The 25,036-nt window shown below is 40.8% G+C and overlaps 1 protein-coding gene across 1 annotated transcript in view; it reads right to left on the reverse strand.

Moving 5' to 3' along the window:
* Positions 1 to 25,036, reverse strand: part of LOC103194880 (docking protein 5) — a 263,138-nt gene that overhangs the window by 105,023 nt on the left and 133,079 nt on the right. Inside the window, 4 exon segments of the mRNA XM_007938300.1 lie at positions 4,182 to 4,371; positions 7,955 to 8,074; positions 8,158 to 8,272; positions 12,510 to 12,539. Of these exon segments, the coding sequence (XP_007936491.1) occupies positions 4,182 to 4,371; positions 7,955 to 8,074; positions 8,158 to 8,272; positions 12,510 to 12,539 (455 nt within the window).

Raw genomic sequence — 25,036 nt, forward strand, 5'->3', positions numbered from 1 at the left:
TGACTGGAAGAGATCCATATTTGTAACCATTCCAAAGAAAGGTGATCCTACAGAATGCGGAATTATTGAACAATATCGTTAATATTACACACAAGTAAAATCTTACTGAAGATAATTCAAAAACAGTTGCAGCAGTATATTGACAAAAATTCCAGAAATGCAAGCTAGATTCAGAAGAGGACGTGGAAGGAGGGATAGATATCATTGCTGATGTCAGATGGATCTTGGCTCAAAGCAAAGAATACCAGAAAGATGTTTACTTGTGTTTTATTGACTATGCAAAAGTATTCGACTATATGGATCATAACAAATTATAGATAACATTGAGAAAAATGGGAATTCCAGAACACTTAATTGTACTCATGAGGAATCTGTACATAGACCACGAGGCTGTCAGTTGAACAGAACAAGGGGATACTGCATGGCTTAACATCAGGATGGGTGTGTGTCAGGGTTGTATCCTTTCACCATACTTAATCAATCTGTATGCTGAGCAAATAATCCAAGAAGCTGGACAATATGAAGAAGAACGTGGCATCAGGATTGGAGCAAGACTCATTAACAACCTGCGATATGTAGACAATACAACTTTGCTTGCTGAAAGTGAGGATGACTTGAACACTTACTGATGAAGATTAAAGACTACAGTCTGCAGTATATTTTACACCTCGATATAAAGAAAGCAAAAATCCTCACAACTGGATCAATAAGCCCCATCATGATAAATGGAGAAAAGATTGAAGTTGCCAAAGACTTTATATTACTTGGGCCCTGGTAGTGTAGTGCCTAAGGCACTTAACTGCTACTCAGAAGGCCAGTGGTTCAAATCCACCAGCCACTCCTCGGAAGGAAGGCTGGGCAATCTACTTCTGTAGTAATAGCGCCTCAGAAACCCAAGGAGGGGGCTATGAGCCGGGTCCGACTCTACGGCACGTAACAACAACAACAACAACAATCTACACCAGTGGAAGCAGCACTCAAGACATCAGATGACATATTGCATTGAGCAAATCTGCTGCAAAAGACCTCATTCAAGTGCTGAAGAGCAAAGATGTCTCCTTGAAGACTAAGGTGCACATAACCCAAGCCATGGTATTTTCAATCGCCTCATATGCATATGAGAGCTGGACAATGAGCAAGGAAGACTGAAGCAGAGTTGATGCTTTTGAGCTGTGGCGTTGGTGAAGAATACTGAAAGTACCATGGACTGCTAAAAGAACTAACAAGTCTGTCCTGGAAGAAGTGCCGCTGGAATGCTCCTTGGAAGCGAGAACAGCCAGACTTTGTCTCACCTACTTCGGTCATGTTGTCAGAAGAGACCATTCTCTGGAGAAGGGTATCATGCTTAGTAAAGTGGAGGGCTTTCTTTATATTGAAATGTAAAATATATTGCAGACAAAAAAGGGGAAGGCCCTCAACAAGATGGATTGACACAGTGGCTGCAACAATGGGCTCAGGTATGGCAAGGATTGTGAGGCTGGCACAGGACTGGGCAGTGTTTTGTTCTGCTGTGCATAGATAGGGTCGCTGTGAGTTGGTGATGACTCAACAGCACCTAACAACAACAAGAGTTCCTGTAAATAGTAAATAAAAAACAACAGAAAAATATTAATATTTGAATTAATACTGCCCAAAATAGACCCCCAAAACTCCCGATCAATGCTGCATTCCCCTACACATCAATATGAAAACATGAGTGGAGAGTGATACAAAGTGAATAGTCAATACAAATGTCTATTTCTATTTAAAGCATCTTCTGTGCATAGGTTTCACTGGTTACAATTAATCCATAAATAATCTCTGAGACCCAGAGAGGAAAATATATCAACCTTGGAAAACAAATTCTTAATTTTTCTATGGGGATTTTTTCATAAGGATAATATATAAGTGATTCTGACAAAATTAGGACATGACTCTGAACATTAAAGTTTATTTTTTAGTGTGATGATCTCTGTATTCTCTGGAGATCTACCAATTTATTTACAACATTTCAATTTCCAGGTACCTGAAAATAAAATAGACCATAACAAAGCTGTATGGGAAAGAATTTTAAAAACTTCTAGGACAGTTGTAGGAAAATCATATTGATCGTATTTTTGAAAATCAAACTGTAGATAATTGGACTTTGTTTAAACTGTCACTAACAGATTGATTTGGGGGAAGCATTACTGTTCTATCTGTACATGATGGTTAATGTGATGTCAACTGGGCTGGGCCAGGATCCTCAGTGATTTGGCAGACACTATGTAATCACCTTCCACTCAGTGATCTGACATGAGCCGTCAATCAGTTGAAAGGGGAGTTTCTTTGTGGGTGTGTCCTGCAGCCAGCATATAAATGGATGTTCTGACAGAGCTCACCGTCTTTCTCTACCCTGCACTCTTCTTGTTGCCTGACCTCTGGTTCTTGGAACAAAAGCCTGCAGAAGTCTCTTGCCTACAGAAGTCACCTAACCTGCAGATTTTGAGTTCCTCAGCCCAGCCCTGCAGCCACATGAGCCTGCAGAGGCCTCCAGCTTGCTGCCTGACCCATGGATCTGAGACTTGCCACCCCCACAACTGTATGAGCCATTTTCTTGAAGTAAATTTGTCTCTCTATATTTACATATATGCTTCACTGGTTTTGTTCCTCTAAAGAATACAGCCTAAGACTGTGGATATGAATTAGGGTCTTACATGTTTAGAACATCTCTTTCGGCTTTCCTTACGGCAAGTACTACATTCTTGTTCAAATCTAAACCAAATTCACTGCCACCATGTTGATTTCGATGCATAGTGACCCCCATTGGGTTTCCAAGGCTGTAACTCTGTACGGAAGCAGACTGCCTCATCTTTTTTTCTGTAGAGCAGCTGGTGGTTTTGAACACCAGCCTTTTGGTTAACAGCCAAATGCCTTAACCACTACACCACCAGAGCTCCTTTAGCATTCACTTTACAAAGACAAGCAGAAAAATTTATTTGATTTCAACTGGAATGTGATGTCAGGTCATATACAAAAGGACTTGTGCTTCATATAACTTCCAAAACCCAAACCCGTTGCCATCAAGTCAATTCTGACTCATAGCAACCCTATGGCAAAGAGGAGAACCACTCCATAGGGTTTTGAAGGATGTAATTTTTGGAAACAAGCAGACTACCACATCTTTCTCCTGCAGAGTGGCTGGTGGGTTCAACCTGCCAATCTTTTAGTTAGCAGCCTAGCTGTTAACCACTATGCCACCAGGGCTCCTTGTCTTGCAACTTAAACCAAAAAACTAAACTCATGGCCATGGAGTCGGATCCGACTCATAGCGACCCCTCCGTGGGTTTCCAAGGCAGTATCACTACAGAAGTAGATTGCCCAACTTTCCTTCTGAGGAGTGGTTGGTGGGTTTGAACCACCAGCCTTCTGGTTAGTAGTCAAATGCCTAGGCACTACGCCAGCAAAGCTCCAGTCCTACAACTTAGTCAGTTACAACTCAAAAACAGAAAACTTATCTGTGGTATTTCAAAAGGGAGAGAGAAAAAAAGAGAGTGAGACGAGATTTTGAAGGAGAGATGGAGAACAAATGAGACATTGCTTAGACAAATCTCTTTGTATCTGGTGATAATACAACTGTATTGGGACTACCTTGGCTATCCCATATTAACCTCTAAACAGAGAGTAAAAGCCCTGCAAGGGCGCACTGGGTATCACAATGGGCACGTTTTAGAATGGAATTCTTCCATTTTCTTGCCATTCTTCACACTGTGAGCAAAGTACAAAGACCAAGTCACCTGCAACTTCAAACATGCCAACAGCCCTTCATATTAATAATCTCCCAGGTAGTTCAGATGAGGAAAACAAACTGTATAACATTACAAAAGTTTTTCCAAAAAAAGAAGCTGGTCTCTGTTCAGCTTGAGCCATAGTACAATTTTTAGCATTTTCACCTAGTTCATCTTCAGTTTGTAGTATGGAATCAAACTGTGTAATGGAATTCATACCACCTCCGTAAAACATGAGAACCTTCCACTGGGGATAAAAAGCCATGTCGACTACATGAATATTTTGCAATAGCCCCAGCATTACCCAGTCGTAACTGTGAATTGTCCAAACTTTGCTTCAGGTTGGAGCTCATACAGAAACTCAGGCCTTAAGTGATATGAGCCTGGGGAAGGAAAAGGAGAAAGAAAAACGGGAAAAATGGCCATTGCACTCACCTCCCTGCCTCAAACGTGAACCACGTGGCATCGCGTCCATACCGCCGCAGGGCGCTTAGCGGCCAAGAGATGAGTTTGACTCTGGGATTCTGGACGTCCCAAAGACAGATATGCTCATATGTAATCTGCAAGGCACATTCGCCATGTACATCTAAGTTAGGAGATGGCATCAAATACACATTGAATCTCTCTGGGAGAAAAACAAAAGGTTAGTCCAAAATCCCCAGGAATAAACCAGCAAAGACACTGTAGGAAAACAGAGGCATTTGAAAACAATTTAAGCTCACATTCCTCTCTACATTTTTGCTGAACATACAGGAGCATAAACCTCGCTCATAAATGACCAGTCCCAGGAAACGGGCTTTTAAACGCAGCTCATATTAAATAACGTAAAAATGACACGGTCTGGCTATGAGTATGCACTGAGCACTATTTACTTGACCAAAGACCATTTTTAGAATATTTCAATTTGCATAAGAAAAAAAACTGTACGTCAATAAAAGACTAAAGACATTAAAACCAATTTTTTTTTCTGCCAAGCACAAGTTAATTACACTCACACTTTGTGTTCACAAAAGATGCTGGTGCAGAATTATTATCTCATGGTTTAATGATTTTTAAGTTATAAGGATCAACTTATAATTTTCATAATTGAATAAAAAATTATATCCCAAATTATTGAAATAAGACTAGGCACTTATCTGACCAACAGTCTGGGAAAACACTAATGTACATTTTTGAACTAGTTTTAACAAAGATCTTTCTTGTAAGTCAAACACTGGGAAAAAATATTCATTTACTTATTTGGAAGATTTGTTATAATTTAAGATTACCCTGAATAAATTGCTTGGCTGATTTACTGCAACCAAATAGTCATCCCTACAAATTCAGTCATTTCTGTTACATTTCTAGAAAATCCAATCATTTAGGAAATTATGGAGTTAAAAACCCAAACTCACTGCCGGTGAGTTGAACCTGACTCATAGCGACCCCTCCTTGGGTTTCTAAGGCGGTATTACCACGGAAGTAGATTGCCCAACCTTCCTTCCGAGGAGTGGCTGGTGGGTTTGAACCACTAGCCTTCTGGTAAGCAGTCAAATTCCTTAGGCACTGTGCTACCAGAGCTCCTTTGAATGAAATAAGAACAAAAATATTATTACTATAACAAACACATTCCCCACCTACCCGATATTATGGTAGATTAACTACATCAAATGAAATAGTACTGCAATAAAATTTAATGTTAGTTTTATTCTAAATTAATTATTTTCATATAAGATAATTATATCACAATTTTCAAAGATTTTAGTTCATAAATAGGGCTATTAAAATTCTGTTTCTGGATTACTTTTCTGAATTACTTCAAATGCTCAATAACTGAATATTTGCTGCTTTCTAGTAACTATTACTTTTAAAATATATTTGTAATGGACCAATTTCTGGACCAAGTAAGAAAGACTGTCTTCATTCAGTAAAGAGTACAAGAGACCATTACCCATCTCTTTGCATGTTGTTGTTGTTGTTGTTATGTGTCATCGGTCAGGCCCGACTCATAGTGACCCCTCCTTGGGTTTCCAAGGCAGTATCACTACAGAAGTAGATTGCCCAACCTTCCATCCAAGGAGTGGCTGATGGGTTTGAACCACCAGCCTTCTGGTTAGCAGCAAGTGCCTTAGGCACTATGCTACCAGAGCTCCTATTTCTATAACTCTACCTGGCTCAAGAATAACATCAGTTAGAGTGGTGGTGACCATGATCATTTTAGTCAAAATCACTTGAAGCTATACAACTGAAAATTTTTAAAATGCCTTAAAAGACATAGTTGAGTTTATCATAATCCTTAGTAGTTATATTTTGCTGGTTCTTTTTATTCCCATTTGACAAACGAGGAAATGAAGGGACAGAAAACGGGCATGGCAAAGGTAACTCCTAGACACAGCTATTTCTTGAATTCATTTTGTGATCCTAGCAGGATACTGTCTCACAAGTATAAAGTGTGGAAATAAATGTGGATCTGCTCACTCTAGGTTAAAAAAAAAAAACAGTCATGTTTCTGCTTTATGTTCGGCATCATAGGTACTAGCCTGTGAACACTGTGAGTGCACTCTCTCTGCCCAGGGACACCTTGATGTAGTGGACTATTGGAGGAGGAGCTGATGGCTTGATCATATGACCTTGGATAAATGACTGAACTTTTCTGTAGCTCAATTTCACAGTCTACAAAAAGGCCCTCAGCATTAGCCAGCACTTTGAGGTCACGGCCAATAACCTTCCCATGGAGATAGATGACGGCAGACATGGTCCATCCAAATAGTCATGAGCTATAAATGTGTCATGAAGACATAGTTCCAGTTGGGACGGAGAGCATTTTTTACTAACAATTGGCGTGTGCTCCCACAGAAAGGTCAATACAATTCCACTTCTGCCGTGTTCATAATCAAGCCAGATGACCACAGAGCCCCTTCAGTTGTGATGTGACCTCATCATTCAAGTCAACCAGCTGAGGCTGAACTCGGTGATCCAATCTACCCTATCTCAAGGCTCAGTTATTTGCAGATAAAAAAATGATTCCTCACCTTCAGCCTCCTACTGGAAACCAACACTGGTGCTTCCAGAGTGCTCATGAATATTTTGGTTATTGTTTTTAAAAATATTTATTCCCAGTTTGGGCGTTTAGCTCAAATAGTTGGCTCAAGTGTTTGAGTGAAAAAAGAAATCACAGATTTAAGTAGGTTTAGACTTGTGAAAACATTCATGAAGTTTGGATTCTATTAAAAGCATTGGGAAGCTTTTAATAGGATTTTAAATTTAAAAAGGCAAGGAAAAAGACCACACTCTCCTGTTTGGGAGAGGAGTTTTTATTTCTCATGGAAACAGATTTCTAGATTCCAAACAAGTTGAGGTGATCCACAGGAGATACCCCGAAATGATTTTTGTACCTTGAGCCTTGAGAAAACTGATTTCTTAAAAGTCACTTATTAGTCAAACAATAGTCTAGCCTTACCATTGTGCTTTTTTTACAGAATTATCTATGTACAGTTTTGACAACAGAAACTCCTAAAGTCAGACTAGAAGCTGTACTTTAGGGTGAATTGTTATTATGTAAATACTATTCTGGCCCTGTTTCTACAGCAATGTACAATTAGGAGTGAAAGCTAGAAACTGTAAAAGAGTTTTCTACTTCAGAACATTTTTGACTTTCTGGTTGAAAATGTTACCCTGATTTGCGAATTATATATTATATAAACTTCAATCAAATTCTATTACTAGCTTAGAACAATTTAGTTTTAGGACTGTAAAATCCATATATTGTAAATATAGGGCTAAGAGTACAGTCTGAAATTGAGTACTAATTAGCTATTGAGGTAGGAACTAGGTCTCTACCTCCTCTAAGCTTCAGATTCCTCATGTGTAAGATAAGGGATGCCATAGTATGCACATCCCAGGGCTGCTGGGAAAATTAAAGAATCTATCAGAGGTAGGAGGTAAAGTGTCAACTACAGGAACAGGCACACAGCAGGATCCCAAAATCCTAGCCAATATCTTTAATGTAGGTCTATCTATATTTTACATTGAAAAAAATATTCGGAAAAGAAATTTACTAAAAATGTTAGCACAGTTTGTGGGTAAGATTAAAGATTATATTTACTTCTTTCTTCATATATTTTTATAACTTCAAAACTTGTACATAATGAAGATGTCTTGTGCTTGATTATATAAGGGAAGGCAAACACAGTTTAAAATGAAAGCAAAGAAGAGTTTTCTTTACATACCACTCTGTTCTCTCTCCACACCAGTAGCCAGTAAGTCAGGCTCTCCAAGGCTGATGTCATTGATCCGCGTCCCTATGCACTCCACCTGGAGCACTTTGCACCATTCATCAGCCTCAAGGTCTGTGGAAATGGCCAGAACATTAGCCTGTATGCCCAGCATCAGATAGAAAGCTAACCCAAAAGTCCCACCACCTCCGACAAACCTGATTCACAAGCAAACGTCTTAGAGGTTTCGTCATTGAAATAAATCCCTATGGCGTGCTTCTTGGTGCTCTTTGGCAACCGGGCAACATTCTTCACATTGTTGAGTTCCGTAACCTGAGAAACAAAGAATTAGAAGTTCTGATCATGCTCCTCCAAGTGAATGCTACCTGTCAGTAGCATGAAAGGAAGATGAGATGCAGAAGGCAGGAAAGCACGTTTCATGAGAAGACAACTTGACAGCAACGTGTCTCTGTATCTGATAGCTAGCAGTATTTAGGTGAATTGAGTGTTTTCCTTCATGTGTAGCAAGAATTGTTAACAAATTACCTTTCCTTATTAACTGTTCTAAAGAACATTATCTGGCACAGGGTCAGAAAGCTCATGATGTTGTTGCTGGGTGCCAGCATGTTGATTGGGATGCACCACAACTCCATGTAATGGTGCAGGACCACGCTATAGGGCTTCCTTGGCTGTAATCTTCATGGGAGGCGATCAGCAGGTCTTTCACCCACGTAGCCTCGGGGTGGGTTCAAACAGCCAAGCTTTTGGTTTGCAGCTGACTGTTTAACCAATGTGCCATCAGGTTTCCTTCAGTGTAGTCCTACAGCCTCCAAACAGTATCTTTTCAGAGGAATCTCAGTGTAAGTATGTTAAATACTAACCCGAGGAACAGAGGGAAGGGAGTTCCAGCTCATAACCAAATTATTTCAATCTCTGCCCTCAGACATGGAGTCCACAAGGTTTAAAAATGGTGCCTTATTCTGAGTCCCAGTCATAGATTCTAACACAGAGATCTGTAAAATACTTTCCCTCTCTCTGACTCAGCCCTTGCATTTCAATGGTTATGGCACTTCTATTTTAGAATCTGGGGACCTTGGGTGGGACCAATTTCTTCAGGGAAGACATGTCTCTATTAGACTTTCTCTTCTTCTTCTCTCCCACAGTCCCTAGGTCCCTGCAACACTTTTGTGAACACATCCCCTCTGACTAAGGGTGGTAGTTCATTTGTGTTGGTCTCTGAACTAGGTGTCCTTTTTTCAGTTACATTGGAATTCCTTGCTACACTTGAGACCAGCGGTAGTTGGGTCCTGCATGAGGGAAAGCTTGGGTGGCTTCAGGGAAGAGTATTTACAAGATAAATAGGCCTTTCACACTGACCAGTTTAACCTCCCAGGAGTATAGCTCTTTTGTGCTATTATACCAAAAAACGGGCCTTCCATCAATCTTTGCCTTCAGCTATGTTGTAAGGTTTCTTCCATCTATTATTCTAAATTCAATAAATGCCTGGCTCACAAAGTAGGCAGGGAGCAAAATAAATATCCTCCATGCACAGAGTAATCTGATTATTTCATTTCCCTGGTTCTTAACTTCCATCAGCTCTTTGTATACTAGAAATGCAAATGTATCAGCATGAAATATCATGCTGACACTCCTCAAAGCTGGCCAAGTCAATCCCTCCCACGACTCTGCACCACATATCTGACACTCTAACTACCTACCTCATGTCCCTCACAGTTCACCAGCTGCAACAGCTGTTTGTTTTTCAATTTAGTTAGTTTGTTTATTTTTGTGCCATCACCTTAATATAAGCCTCTGTTGTCTTGTGGCAACTCCTTATCAGCTTCTCCACTTCCAACTTAATTCCCTTTAACTCATTGCCCACACATGAGCCAGAATGACCTTCAAGGCCCTCTGTATCCTCCTCCCTGCCTCTCTTGTCCTATGCCCCAGCTGCAGCAGCCTTCGTTCAGTTTCTAAAAAGCACCATGATTCTCCTGGCACAAAGCTTTCCCCACTCTTCCTTCATGTAGGACATGTCCTACTTAACCACTTGGGTAAGACAGCACCCCAGACCTGCATGGTGTTCACAGGTTGTGCCCAATTTCTGGGCCACAGAGGCCATTAGAAAAAGGGCACCAGCAACTATCATGGATTTCTCCATCCATATCACGTCCTTCTATCAGGGCTCAACACATGGAAAGAAGCTCTTATTACTGACAAGAATCAGACAGCATACAAAAGGAGAAGTTCCATCATGTGTAGCTCCCCTCGACAGCTCTCGGGGCAGGGATGATGGCTCTTCCTCACACACCTCACTTTTGCCTTGTGGGAATAGCTTAAAAAGGACCATACCTACTGCTGATCTCCCCTTGGCCAGGTAGGTCCACTTAGGTGGACTGTAATCTTACGCTATGTGTGCCCCACAAGCACCACAGCTGAGAAGACCAAGACTTCCTCTCCCGGCTGTTTATGCCCCCAGCCTTAGTGACTAATTGTATCTGTTTAACTCTGCTGACAAACACTCTACTGCATAGTGCCCCCCTGACTTTCTGAGGAGGGGGTAGTTAGCCCAGAACTATACCTTTTTAACCTTGCTAACAAACATCAGACCTGCAGGTGGGGGGAGGGGGGTTGTTCTGAGGCCTAAAGATGCCAGCAGGGAGAAGAAGGAGAAAATGGCCACCTGGTTTACCTGAAAGACTAGCCCCTCACACTTTTCTTCACTCCCGCTTACCCTGCAGGTCTTAGTTTAAATCTGAGGCAAATGCCCTGACCCTTCTGGGCCCATCCCCCTGGAAAGAATCAGCATTAAAGAGCTATATCATCCAATATTATCCTCTCCCTAGCCTTCCTGTCTCTCATAGTCTTTTCTTTCTTTTTTTTTTAAATATTTCTTTTATTTTTGGTGAAAAATGCAGATCAAAACATGCACCAATCGACATATCAGATAAGGAAGGGGCTAATCTCCAAAATTTATAGAAAACTTCAACACCTTCACAATAAAAAATAAATAATCCAAATTAAAAAAAGGGCAGAGGACAGGAACAGACCTTTACCAAAGTAGACATTCAGGCAGCTAACAAACACGTGAAGAAATGCTCACGATCATTAGCCATTAGAGAGATACAACTCAAAACAACAATGAGATATCATCTCACCCCAGCACTAATAGCAAAACTCAAAAAACCAGAAAACAATAAATGCTGTTGAGGGTCTGGAGAGACTGGAACCCTTTACACTGCTGGTGGGACTGTGAAATGGTGCAAACATGGTGGAAAACAGTATGGCACTTCCTTAAAAAGCTAGAAATAGACATATCATATGATTCAACAATTCCACTACTAAGTATATGTCCTAGAGAAATAAGAACTGTGACAAGAACAGATATATGCACACCTACGTTCATCTCAGAACTGTTCACAAAAGCCAAAAGATAGAAACAACCTAAATGCTCATCAGCAGAGGAATGGATCAACAAACTATGGGACAGGCACACAGTGGACTACTGCAACATTAAAGAACAATGACGGATCTGCAAAACATCTCATAACGTGGACGAACCTAGAGGACCTTATGCTGTGTGAAATCAGTCAACCACAAAAGACAAATATTGTATGAGACAACTATTGTAAAAAGTCAAGAAGAGGGTTTCACACCAAAAGAAATATTTTTTGGTGGTTACCAGGGCTATGAAGGGAAGGAAGGGTACACCCGTAACTAGAGGGTAGACACATACTGCCTTGATGAAAGGGAAGTTAAAAAAAATGCACCCATTAAACGATTTCTATATTCACAGTTCAGTGACACTGGTTACCATCTTCACTTTGTGTCAGCAGTCTCAGCACTCTTGCTCGAATTGTTTCACCATCATTAACTTACACTCATGTCCCATTCACTTCTCATCTACGCTTTAGAGTCATTGCTGTCAAATTAAGGAACCCTGGCGGTACAGTGCTTAAGCACTCAGCTGCTAACAGAAAGGTAAGTGGCTCAAACCCATCAGCCATTCCGTGAGAGAAGGACTCAACAGTTTGGTTCTGTAAAGATTTACAGCCTTGGAAACCCGTGACGCAATTCTGCTCTGTCCTGTAGTGTTGCTAGGAGTCGAAATGGACTCGAGGGGAATGGATTTAGGGTATTGTCGATTTGATCTCATATTCTCAGAGCTCACATTCTTTACTAATTGAACTAAATTGCTATTTAGTTCAAAGATGACTTCAGAAGATACTTTTAGTTGAAAAATAAAGAGTATCTGAGGGCAATGGCTTTGAGTGTTCTTCTAGTCTCCGTAAATCTAGTTAGTCTGAAATCTTTAAGAATTTGAAATTCTGTTCCACATTTTTCTCCCTTTTGTTCAGGATCCATCTATCATGTCCCTGATCAAAATGTTCATGTCCCTCCTGGTCCTTTTATGGCCACGTGGGCTATTGGTTTAGTGCCTGTTCTCCTCTACAGCAGACTTTCCACAGGGCAGAATCAATGCATTTGTGACCACCATTTTGTCCGTAGATTCTAACACAGAAGCTATCATAGAGTGAGAACTCAATAGATATATGCAGACTTGGTAAACCAAAGGGCAACCTCATCCACAGATTTATTTCTATGGTGCTTCCACTGGCATGGTGGATGCCTTCTTCTCTTGCTCTTTTCTCTCTGAGGAAGCCCCTCTTAGCCTTCAAGGCCCATTTCCTCAAGAAAACTTGTCCTCTTCTTTATGTTCCCACATAAGTTTCATGACGCTCTATTCTACCATCTCTTGGTGAGATTGATCCGTTCCTCTGTCCAGCTCCCAGCCACACTTGAGTCACCTAGCAATGACGTATTAATGTACTGAATAAATGAGAAACAATCATATCCAGAGCTAACATCCTATTTCTATGCACCGTGCTTCATATTTTTACATAGAATGTCTCACTTGATCTGCACGAAAACCTATGAAATAGATACTACTGTGATCGGCATTTGCCAGATAAGGAAACAGGCTGAGGAACATTAACATGCCTAAGGTCACAGCTGGAAAATGATGGTACCAAGGTTTAAATGAGGCAACATGACTCCTAAACTAATGACTGACTCAAAAATCTTTACCTAGAGGACCTTGACAACCTGTTGCAGTTGAGTCGATCCCAACTCAGAGCAACTCTATGAGACAAGGTAGAACTACCTCATAGGCTTTCCAAGGCTATAAATCTTTACAGAAGCAGGCGCCACATCTTTCTCCCCCAGAGCAGCTACTGGGTTCAAATTGCAGACCTTTCAGTTAGCAGCTGAGTGCTTAGTCACTGTGCCACCAGAGCTCCTTTTAGAGGACCCTTGGGACCCTTGAAATTCACCTCCCATTAGAGGGACTCTTTCTTTTCAATGTGGTTTCTCTCAGCGGTAGAAACAGAACGTCAGGCTTTATTCCAGCCCTGCTAGTGAAACATTACATAAGAGTAGTCCACCCCAAGCTGAAACACAGCAATGACTTTGAAATTTGTCATTTCATTACACATGCATTAAGGTCAAAGAGGAAGCAATAAGTCATCTGAATCAGTCAGGAAATGCAGCGGGAATTGTGTGAGTCAGAACACAATTGCCCATTTTCCAAATTGGTTTAGGTAATAAGCAACTCAACACCTCAGGTCCAGGAAGGTGAGTGTTCACAGAGCAGGCAGGGGGGTGGTTTCCTGCGTCAGAGGACAGGCAGCTTCTAAAGCAGTGGTCTGTCTTCACATCGGATACATCCCAGCAAACACCCATGTGCACACACACACACACACCAACACACATATACACACACTTCACTATCAAATGAGTTGCAATCTAATAGAGCTTTCCTCAGTATGCTTGCTAAATGATCATTTTGATAATTAACATTTGCAGAGATCTTTACAAGTCATAAAACAAATCACAAATCATCTTTTTCCACCACCATTCCTTTTATGTAAATGAGAAAACAGAGGCGGGACATATGTTTTAATATCCCTTCCACAAAGAATTAATGTGCCCAGAAGAATCACTTTTGAAGCTAACGCAGGTTTTGCTAATATGATCTCAGATTCTGGTTGAATCTCAACATCTATAGAAATGGAGGCTACAGAAGCTAGTTGTTGTGGATTCAAATCCGACTCATAGTGACCTCATGTGACAGAGCAGACTGTCCCACACAGTTTTCTAGGCTGTTATCTTTATGGGAACAGATCTCCAAGTCTTTCTCATGTGGAGCCAGTTGTTGTTGTTGTTGTTGTTAGGTGCCATTGAGTCATCTCCAACTCATAGCCACCCCATGCACAGTAGAACGAAACACCACCTGGTCCTGCACCAGCTCCATGATCCTTGCTATACTTAAGCCTACTGCTGCCACCACTATATCAATCCATCTGCTTGGGGGCCTTCCCCTCTTTTATCAACCCTCCATCTTACCAAGCATGACATCTTTCTCCAGGGAATGGTCCTTTCTGACAACATGATCAAAGTAGGTGAGACCAAGTCTGGCCATTCTCACCTCCAAGGAGCATTCTGGCTGCACTTCCTCCAGGACAGATCCGTTAGTTCTTTTAGCAGTCCACAGTACTCTCAGCATTCTTTGCCAGCATCACAACTCAAAAGCATTAACTCTTCTTCAATCCCCCTTATTCACTGTCCAGCTCTCTCATGTATATGAAGCGACTGAAAATACCATAGCTTGTGTCAGGTGAACCTTAGTCCTCAAGGAGACATCTTTGCTCTTCAGCACTTGAAAGAGGTCCTTTGCAGCCAATTTTCCCAGTGTTATATACATCATCTGATGTCCTGACTGCTGCTTCCACTGGCATCGATTGTAGAACCAAGCAAAGTGAAGTCTTTGACAACTTCAATATTCTCCATTTATTGTGATGCTGCTTATAGGTCCAGTGGTGAGGATTTTTGTTTTCTTCACATTGAGATGTAATCTATATTGCAGACTGTATTCTTCATTCTTCATCAGTAAGTACTTCAAGTCATTCTCACTTTCAGAAAGCAAAATTGTGTCATCAGCATATCGCAGGTTGTTAATGAGTCTTCCTCCAATCCTGATGCCATGTTCTTCTTCATATGGTCTGGCTCCTCGGGTTATTTGCTCAGCATACAGATTGAATAAGTATGGTGAAAGAATACAACCCTGATGCACTGCCTTCTTGATTTTAAACCATGCAATGTCCCCTTGTTCTGTTCGAACGACAGCCTCCTGGTCTATATGCAGGTTACTCATGAATACAATTAAGTGCTCTGGAATTCCCATTCTTCTCAATGTTATCCACAATTTGCTATGATCCACACAATCAAATGCTTTTGCATAGTTAATAAAACACAAGTAAACATCTTTCTGGTATTCTTTGCTTTGAGCCAAGGTCCATCTGACATCAGCAATGATATCCCTTGTTCCACATTCTCTTCTGAATTCAGCTTACATTTCTGGAAGTTCTCTATCAATATACTACTGCAACCGTTTTTGAATAATCTTCAGTAAAACTTTACTTACATGCAATATTAACGATATTGTTCTATAATTTCCACATTGTGTGGGTTCACCTTTCTTTGGAATGGGTAGAACTATGGATCTCTTCCAGTCAGTTGGCCAGGTAGCTGTCTTCCAAATCTCTTGGCATAGCTCAGTGAGTGCCTCCAATGGGGCATCCTTTTGTTGAAACAACTCAGTGGGTATTCCATCAATTCCTTGTTCTTCCCCAATTCCTTCAGTACAGCTTCAACTTCTTCCTTCAGTACCATTGGTTCTTGAACATATGCCACCTCCTGAAATGGATGAAGATCGACCAGTTCATTTTGGTACAGTGACTCTGTGTATTCCTTCCATCTTCTTTTGATGTTTCCTGCATCATTCAATATTTTGCCCATAGAATCTTTCAATATTGCATCTTGAGGCTTAAAGTTTTTTCTCAGTTCTTTCAGCTTGAGAAATGCTGAGCGTTTTCTTCCCTTTTGATTTTCTAACTCCAGGTCTTTGCACATTTCATTATTGTTGTTGTTATGTGCCATCGAGTTGGACCTGACTCACAGCGACCCCCTCCTTAGGTTACTGAGGCAGTATCACTATGGAAGTAGATTGCCCCATCTTCTTTCTGAGGAGTTGCTGGTGGGTTTGAACTGCCAGCCCTCTGGTTAGCAGTCCAGTGCCTTAGGCACTACACTACCAGAGCTCCCAATATATATTTCATTATAGTAATTGGCTTTGTCTGCTCCAGCTGCTCTTTGAAATCTTCTTTTGAGCTCTTTTGTCTTCTCATTTCTTCCATTTGCTTTAGCCATTCTTTGCTCAGAGGCAAGTTTCAGAGTCTCTTCTGACATCCATTTTGGATTTTTCTATCTTTCTCATATTTTTAATGACCTCTTGCTTTCTCCATGGATGATGCTCTTGATGTCATCCCACAATTCTTCTGGTTTTCAGTCATTGATGTTCAATGCATCAAATCTAATCTTTAGATGGTCTCTAAATTCAGGAGGGATATATTCAAGGTCATATTTTGGCTCTCATGGACTTGTTTTAATTGTGGAGCCAGTATGAGTTCAAATCACCAACCTCTGGTTAGCAGCCAGGCTTTTAAGTATTATACCACCAGGACACCTTCCTACACAAACTTACCTGACCACTAAAAGTAACTATATCAGATCCTCAATACTACCTCAAAGTGGTTGAACTTCAGGGCTGTGTGCAAGGAATACTCCTTTAGTTCACCTCCACTTTGAATTTCTTGCCTTTTTTCTTATATCTCAGATCAACCAGATGTTATTTTCTGCCAAGCTCTAAACTTTTCTTTAAAAAGTCCTTCCTGAGTCTTTATCATTATAGATTTTATTTTTCTCTGGCAATGAAGAAAATACGCAGGCCCCAAACTCCACATGCATTATGCTTTTTTCACTTTGAGTCTGCCAAAACAGCTGAATCGCTATCAGAGGACTTTGTGTAGAGATTCACAGATTAAACACAATCATTTCTTCAATGTGTAACAATATTCCAAGAGGGAATCACTGAACATATCCCTCTCCAGGAATTCTTTCTGGCATGCATTCATTCATCAATGTTTGAAATCAATTCTTTATCACTTATTTATTGCTTCCTGTATTCATTTTCAGCATTTACTCTGTGTCAGGTATTGTTCTGTTCACTGGGGGTAAAACATTGGACAAGAGAAAAAGCCTCTGCCCTCCTAGAGCTTATACTTCAGTAAAGAAAATCAACAAACTTATCATCAAGTAGGGATAAGGATGTGCTACAAGGACATGTTGTTGTTGTCATTGTGTGCTGTAGAGTCACTGTTGATTCATAGTGACCCCACATGACAGGGCAGAATTGCCCCCCATAGAGTTTCCTAGGCTGTCATCTTTAGGGAAGTAGATCACCAGAACTTTGCCCCTACAGAGCAGCTGGTGGTCTTGACCTGCCAACCTTTTGGTTAGCAGCTGAGTGCTTAACTGTTGTGCTAACAGGCCTCCTGTGTCCGAGGATTTTGTGTTGGTGCAGAGGAACTGTGCTATTTTACAGAAGGGATTGAGCAAGCCATCTCTCAGAGGGGACACTTGTGCAGAGGCTCCTAAGATCAGAGGGGGTGGGTCATATGGACAATTGGTCTAGCCATTTCAGACCCAGAGAATGCTGAGTGCAAAGACACTGAGGCAGGAGCCAAATGTTTGGTCAGAAGTGACTTACCTGTCCCCAGGCACCATGATTGGTCCCAATAACCTCGTCAGAAATATGTCTCTTCTACCAGTCTTTATTTTCTCACTGTTCTCTCTGGAACCATAATGCTTTTCCCAATAATGGTTCCTAACATAGTGCCTCTTTAAATGATTAATACTGTCCAAATATCAATGCTTTCAAGAACATACATTATCTGATTTACTCCTCATTACAACCGTTAAGAAGCCCTGGTGGCTCAATGGTTAAATGCTCAGCTGCTAATTGAAAGGTTGGAAGTTCAAATCCACCCAGAAGCTCTGTGGGAGAAAGAGCTAGTGGTCTGCTTCAGTAAACATCAAAAAAAGAAAGAAAGAAAATTGCTGTCACATCAATTCAAATGCATGGAGATCCTATATGACAGAGTAGAACTGCCCATAGGGCTTCCAATGCTATAATCTTTACAAAAGCAGACTGCCACATCTTCCTTCCATGGAGTAGCTATTGGGTTTGAACTCCCAACTCTTTGTTTAATAGCTAAGTGCTTAACCACTGTGCCAACACACCCCCTTCTGTAGAAATTACACCCTAGAAGACTCTGTGAGACTGTTCCTCCCTGTCACATGGGGTTGCTATGAGTTTAAATCTACTCCATGGCACCTAAGAGCAGCAATATAACCCAGTTAAGTACAATTATTAATTCTCATTGTATACAAAGCAGAAAATTGGAGCTGCAAAGTGACCCAGAGTCACACAGGGAGTATAGACATGAGGCCATCCACAGTCCAGGACTCTTGATTCTGGTCCCTTCCCCCCATTATCTCAGTGAATCCCAAAGTTTGGGATAGGGTTTAAAGAAGACATTCCATAAAGTGAGATATCTTTAGATGGTTCACAGACCCAATATCCACTTACAGAAAAAGTTATGCCCTTTGCCAATGGAATCCTGTTGCTGTTGTTGTTATATGCCATTGAGTCGGACTCGACTCAAAGCAACCCCTCCTTGGGTTTCCCAGGCAGTATCACTATGAAAGTAGATTGCCCCATCTTCCTTCTGAGGAGTGGCTGGTGGGTTTGAACCACCAGCCTTCTGGTTAGCAGTCAGATGCCTTAGGCACCATGCCACCAGAGCTCCCAGTAGAATCCTCCTACTCAACCAGAAAGAGAAGCCAAGAATTGACAGACTCTACAGCAGGAATGAATCTTGAAGACATTAAGCTAAGTGAAATAAGTCAATCCAAGGACAAATATTGTACGATCTCACTTAATAAAATAACGAGAAAAGGCAAATGCATAGAAACCAGCACTGACTGGTGGTTACCCAGGGCAGAAGGGATGGGGGAGGGTAGCCATTATTTGAGAAGCAGCGATTTCTGTTCACGGTGATGGGAATTTGGCACCCATTAAGGGTAAGCATTTCATAGCCAATTAATGGATTGATGGAATTGATATCACTAAGATGTATACTTGAAAAAAAGAGCTGAACTGTCAAATGTTGTTATATGTATTTTCACACACAAAAAACAAATAGTTGTTGAGGTTGCTTATGTATAAACAAAAAGGAAAAAGAGTTATTCTCTCTTGTGTTCTGTTAAACTCTGTGTGTATCAAGGAGTAAGTCTCTAACAATTATAAAACTGTTTTCTTTTTTTGAAAAAAAAAAAAAGAAAGAAACGTTGTCAAGATTGTTGGCATGCAGCAGTAGGTAGTCAGAATCCAAAAGAAACTATTTTCCTTTCATTGTTTTTTTAAGCATGAATTTCTATCAGTAGCCACAGCAAAGGATGCTGGTCTCCTATTAATGGTAGTAGTGAAGCTTTTCCTTTATGATAAATGGACTTAAATGAACAAAGTGAGCTGACCTAAAGCAAAACTACAGTCAAACCTGCAGAATCCAGGAGCTGTACAAGGCAGAAACCTGTCTGCGAAAGAAACTCAAATATTTTCCACTAAAACAGCTGATAAAAAACTCACTGCCATCAAGTTGGATCTGACTCACAGTGACCTCTCCTTGGGTTTCTGAGGCAGTATCAATATGGAAGTAGATTGCCCAGTCTTCCTTCCGAGGAGTGGCTGGTGGCTTTGCACTGCCAGCCTTCTGGTGAGCAGTCAAGTGCCTTAGGTACTATGCCACCGATAAGAAACGTGGTAAAATGGCACCCTGTCAACATTGTTCTGAGATTCAGAACAGTAAGCCAGTCTTATTGACTTCCAGCTCTCGCAGGTTTCACTTTGTTCAGGAAATAATAGTAGATGTCAACTGATTATGACAAAAACTTTAATGAATAAATAACAATGACTGAAAAGTATGAAAAATTTTAAATCTAAAAATCTATTTAGAAGTTGTTCCACTAAAAATAGTCTTATGACATTGATATACATTTCATATAATTTCTTGCGGAGTGCAAAGTCCAAGGAATAAGCAGTTGATCTCCAGGCCACAGTCACTAGGAATCACTCTCATTTGCTTGACAGGGGGTGACAGCAGATTTCAGCAGCGCTTAGTCAAGAGTCAGTTCCCAACTGATTTCCCAAAGGTCACCCACGTGAAGAAAACCATCTGCTTGCTTTTGCCTTTCCTGCCCATTCCACAGTTGCATTTTCCAGGTGAGAAAGACAAAAGGCATTAAGCAAAATCTGAAATACTTCTGCGAATCATCATTGAAAGGACAAGAGAACATCATTGAAAAGCCAAGTTCAAAAGGAGATCCAGTTACAAAGGTTCATTTCTAACAGAAGATTTGGATAATGAGCAGAAAAGAATTTGATGTCAAAGATTCTGATTAAAAGCACTATTTAAATAGAGTTCTATTGACACAATCCAGTCCTTGTATAACAGCTCCATGCTCCAACAAGAGCAGGTCAAGTTGGGAAAATCAACATGACTTCTGTTTACTTTGGGCTGCTACCAGCCTGCTCACTCCTTCAACTTAGTCATGTGACCCTTCACCCTTTCATCTCCCCTTTCCTTTCCCAGGATGTATTGAGGCTTACTGATCCCAGAAAGCTTTCATTTCAAGTGGAGCTAAAATCTGAAGCTATCAAAACAGACAAGAAACCTTTGTATGAGTTACTAAGCATGTCAATATTAAAACCAAAAATTGAACCCACTGCCATTCAAACCCAGTCGATTCTGACTCATAGTGACCTTATAGGATAGTATAGATCTACCCCATAGGGTATCAAAGCCTGCAAATCTTTTGGGAAGCAGGCTGCCTCATTTCTCACCTGTGGAGCAGCTAGTGGGTTTGAATCACTAACACTTTGGTTAGCAGCCAAGTACTTTAATCATTGTGCCACCAGAGCTCCTCATATCAACCTTAAGGATTTTGAAAAGCTTACTTTTCTCCAGAAAAAAATGGGAGTTTACTTTCAAAAGCCCAGCTAGCTTTATGCTTAATCTAGTTGGGGACTACCTTGGCCATCATTCTTATAGAAATTATCAGTGGGTAACTCACGATTCAAAGAGCTCTGGTGGTGCTGTGGTGAAGGCAGTCAGCTGCCAACCAAAAGGTCAGCAGGTGGAGCCCACCAGCAGCTCCAAGGGAGAAAGATGAGACAGTCTGGTTCCATAAAAATTACAGCCTTGGAAGCCCCATGGGGCGGGTTTACTCTAAAGGAATTAGTGAAAAGCCAGGTTCCAAGAATTGACGGAATAGCCATTGAGATGTTTCAACAAATGGATGCAGTGCTAGAGATGCTCACTCATTTTATGTGAAGAAATTTGGAAGATAGCTACCCCCAGTCAACTGATTGGAAGAGACCCATACTTGTGCCCATTCCAAAGAAAGGCGATCCAAAATGCAGAAATTATTGAACAATATCATCAATATCACATGCAAGGAAAATTTTGCTGAAGATAATTCAAAAATGGATGCAGCAGTATATTGACAGGGAACTGTCAGATATTGAAGCCAGATTCAGAAGAGGACATGGAATGAGGGATATCATTGCTGATGTCAGATGGATCTTGGCTGAGAGCAAAGAACACCAGAAAGATATTTATTTGTGTTTTATTGACTATACAAATGCATTTGACTGTGTGGATCATAACAAATTATGGATAACATTGCAAAGAACAGGAATTCTAGAACGCTTAATTGTGCTCATGAGGAACCTGTACACAGACCGAGAGGCAGTTGTTCAGAAAACAACTTTTTTTTTTTTTTTTTTTAGACCGAGAGGCAGTTGTTCAGAAAACAACTTTTTTTTTTTTTTTTTTTAACAATTTTAAACATGGTTTAAAATCAGGAAGGGTGTGTGTTAGGGTTGTATTCTTTTTCTATACTTATTCTATCTGTATGCTGAGCAAATAATCTGAGAAGCTGGACTATGTGAAGAAAACAGCATCAGGATTGGAGGACAACTCATTAACAAGCTACCACATGCAGATGACACAACTTTGCTTGCTGAAAGTGAAGATGACATGAAGCACTTACTGATGAAGATCAGACCACAGTCTTCAGAATGGATTACACCTCAAAATAAAGAAAACAAAAATCTTCACAACTGGACCAATAAGCAACATCACAATAAATGGAGAAAAGATTGAAGTTGTCCGGGATTTCATTTTATTGGATCCAAAATCAATGCCCATGGAAGTAGCAGTCAGGATGTCAGACAATGTATTGCACTGAAGAAATCTGCTGTAAAAGACCTCTTTAAAGTGTTAAAGAGCAAAGTTGTCACGTTGAAGATTAATGAGTGCCTGACCCAAACCATGGTCTTTTAAACCGCCTCATACAGTTATTTTCAATCACCTCATACACATGTGAGAGCTGGACGATGAATAAGGAAGAACGAAGAAGAGCTGATGCTTTTGAGTTGTGGTGCTGGTGAAGAATGCTGAAAGTACCATGGATTGCTAAAAAAAACTAACAGATCTGTCCTGGACAAAGTGCAGTCGGAATGGTCCTTGGAAGCAAGAATGGCCAGACTTCGTCTCACCTACTTGGGTCATATTGTCAGAAGGAACCATTCCCTGGAGAAGGATATCATGCTTCATAAGGTGGAGGGTTGATGAAAGAGGGGAAGACCCTTAACGAGATGGATTGACATGGTGGCTGCTATGATGGGCTCAAGTATAGCCAAGATTGGGGAGCTGGCGCAGGACCGGGCAGTGTTTCATTCTGCTGTGCATGGGGTCACTATGAGTCGGAGATGACTCGGCAGCATCTAACAATAGCAAAAACAACAGCATATACTTATGAAAGCTGGACAGTGACTAAGGAGCACCACAGAAGAATGGATACATTTGAATTGTGGTGTTGGTAAAGAATATTGAATGTACCATGGATGGCTAGAAGAATGAACAAATCTATTGCAAGAATGGCCAGACTTCGTCACTCACACTGATCATGTTGTCAGAGGGAACCAGTTCCTGGAGAGGGATATCATGTTTGGTAAAGTAGGGGGTCAGTGAAAAGGGGAAGACCCTCAACACGATGGATGGACACAGTGGCTGTGATGATAGGCTCAAGCATGGCAACAATTGTAAGGATAGTGCAGGCTGGACAGTATTTCATTCTGTTGTACGTAGAATTGCTGTGACTCAAAACTGAGTCAACAGCATCTAACAACATAAAGTTGTTATGAGTCAGAATTGACTTGAAGGGAGTGTTTTGTTTTTCTTTTTTAACTCACATTTCAGAAAAGATAGTAGCTTCTGGAAAATTCAGCCAGTAAATGGTAATGATCACACATAGAAGTGTTCTTATGCAATAAAATCTGCTTTAGCGCAAGGAAATTGGGAAAGATGAGGTAAAGGCTTGCACAAATGATTCTTTCTCCAGAATTTGGAGGTATTTGAAAACAGACCACAGGCACATTCTGTAGTTCACAGAGTCTTTCCCTTTTTGCCATAGATTTAATTGTTTGTCCACAGTCATTCATCCCCAGCCCGGCACTGGCCCTTGCCTCTCTTGTGTTGGCCTCAGACTTGGCCATGTGACTTGCTTTGGTTGACAGGATGTGAGTAGACATGGTGCCTATGTATAGTTAAGACAGTTCATCCCTCTTGAGCTTCCACTATGAGAACAACCACCTCTCCTTCATCCTGGGTCCCTGAATGGACATAAGGCAGATCTCAGCTGAGGCAAGCAAGTTAACCTGGCTGTACTGAGCATACCCATAGGCAACCAAAAACCTCATGAAACAAGGGCAGGAGATACAGATGTGTTGCTGTAAACTAAGATTTTGGATAATCCACTCTCTGTCTGATTTCTTGTTAGTTAAAATTTTCAAGATTTTTTTAAATTTTTTTCTCCTAAATCCAACTATATAACAAAATTGCTTCTTGTAGAAAGAAGACCAGATTTCCCAGAGAGATACATAATCATCAAGAAGCTCTGATAGAACCATGGTTACCAGTTTTATTTTAGGAGTTGAATCATTTGTGTCTGTTTATTTAATATTCCCAAGGAAATCTTAGTTGGTGTTCATTATGTAGAATTAGGGCTAGTCTAGCTCAACTCTTGGAAGGAATCCCATTCAACTCCTCCTCCTTCAAATAATAGTTGCAAAGTCACTTCTCAAGGAGGAAGTGCACTCCGATCAACCACAGAATCTGGAGTGTTTCATTGCCGCACTAAAGTCTCTGATCCTGTATATCTTGAGTATTCAGGCAATGGATTATTGAACCCCTTACAAGAATGAGTAAGGTGAGAAGCAATGAAGTAAACGCTATCATGATCTCACAGTTTTGTAAAAGAGGCGGAGCGACTGAAACCTAGAACTCTGTGGAAGACAATGGAATGCACACCCGCCTTGAGAAGAAATTCTTAAGAAAACAATCCAAATGAAACTCATCCTTCCTATTTGGACCTTAAAATTTTGAAGTTAACTCAGCTTTTCCAAACCACTTGTGTTTACATGTGTGCACACGGCATCTTGGTTGAACACCTGGGCTACTCCTCAAGTCAAATTCTGCTGGATCCTCCAAGTCACGAATTGAAATATCAGGCCATATGGCTCAAAGAGGGAGCTCTGGTAGCATAGTGGCTAAGACACTTGCCTGCTAACTAGACGACTGGCGGTTCAAACCCCCCAGCCACTCCTCGGAAGGAAGGTTGGGCAATCCTACTTCCGTAGTGATACTGCCTCGGAAACCCAAGGAGGGGTCGCTATGAGTCGGGGCCAACTCGACGGCACATAACAACAACAACAACAACATGGCTCAAAGAGTGGAAATCTCAAGTCTACAGTGCAGGGAACCTTTATGTATGGATACACCAGGTAGCCATCTCTGAACTGTGGCACAAAAAATAAATAATAGCACCAATACCAACGCTTTCTGGTCAATAACTGACCACAAATGGAATCACTACTCTGATCTCTTTCAATTAATTAACTGTCTTTTTAAAAACTTTATATAAATGGAATCATACTGTGTGCATTTTTTGTGTGTCTGGATTCTTTTGCCCAATGGCATGTCTATAACATATATTTAAAGATTTGGTTTCTAT

Source organism: Orycteropus afer, unplaced genomic scaffold (assembly GCF_000298275.1).
Source record: "Orycteropus afer afer isolate SDZICR_OR568_19922 unplaced genomic scaffold, OryAfe1.0 scaffold00049, whole genome shotgun sequence".
Taxonomy (NCBI): Eukaryota; Metazoa; Chordata; class Mammalia; order Tubulidentata; family Orycteropodidae; genus Orycteropus; species Orycteropus afer.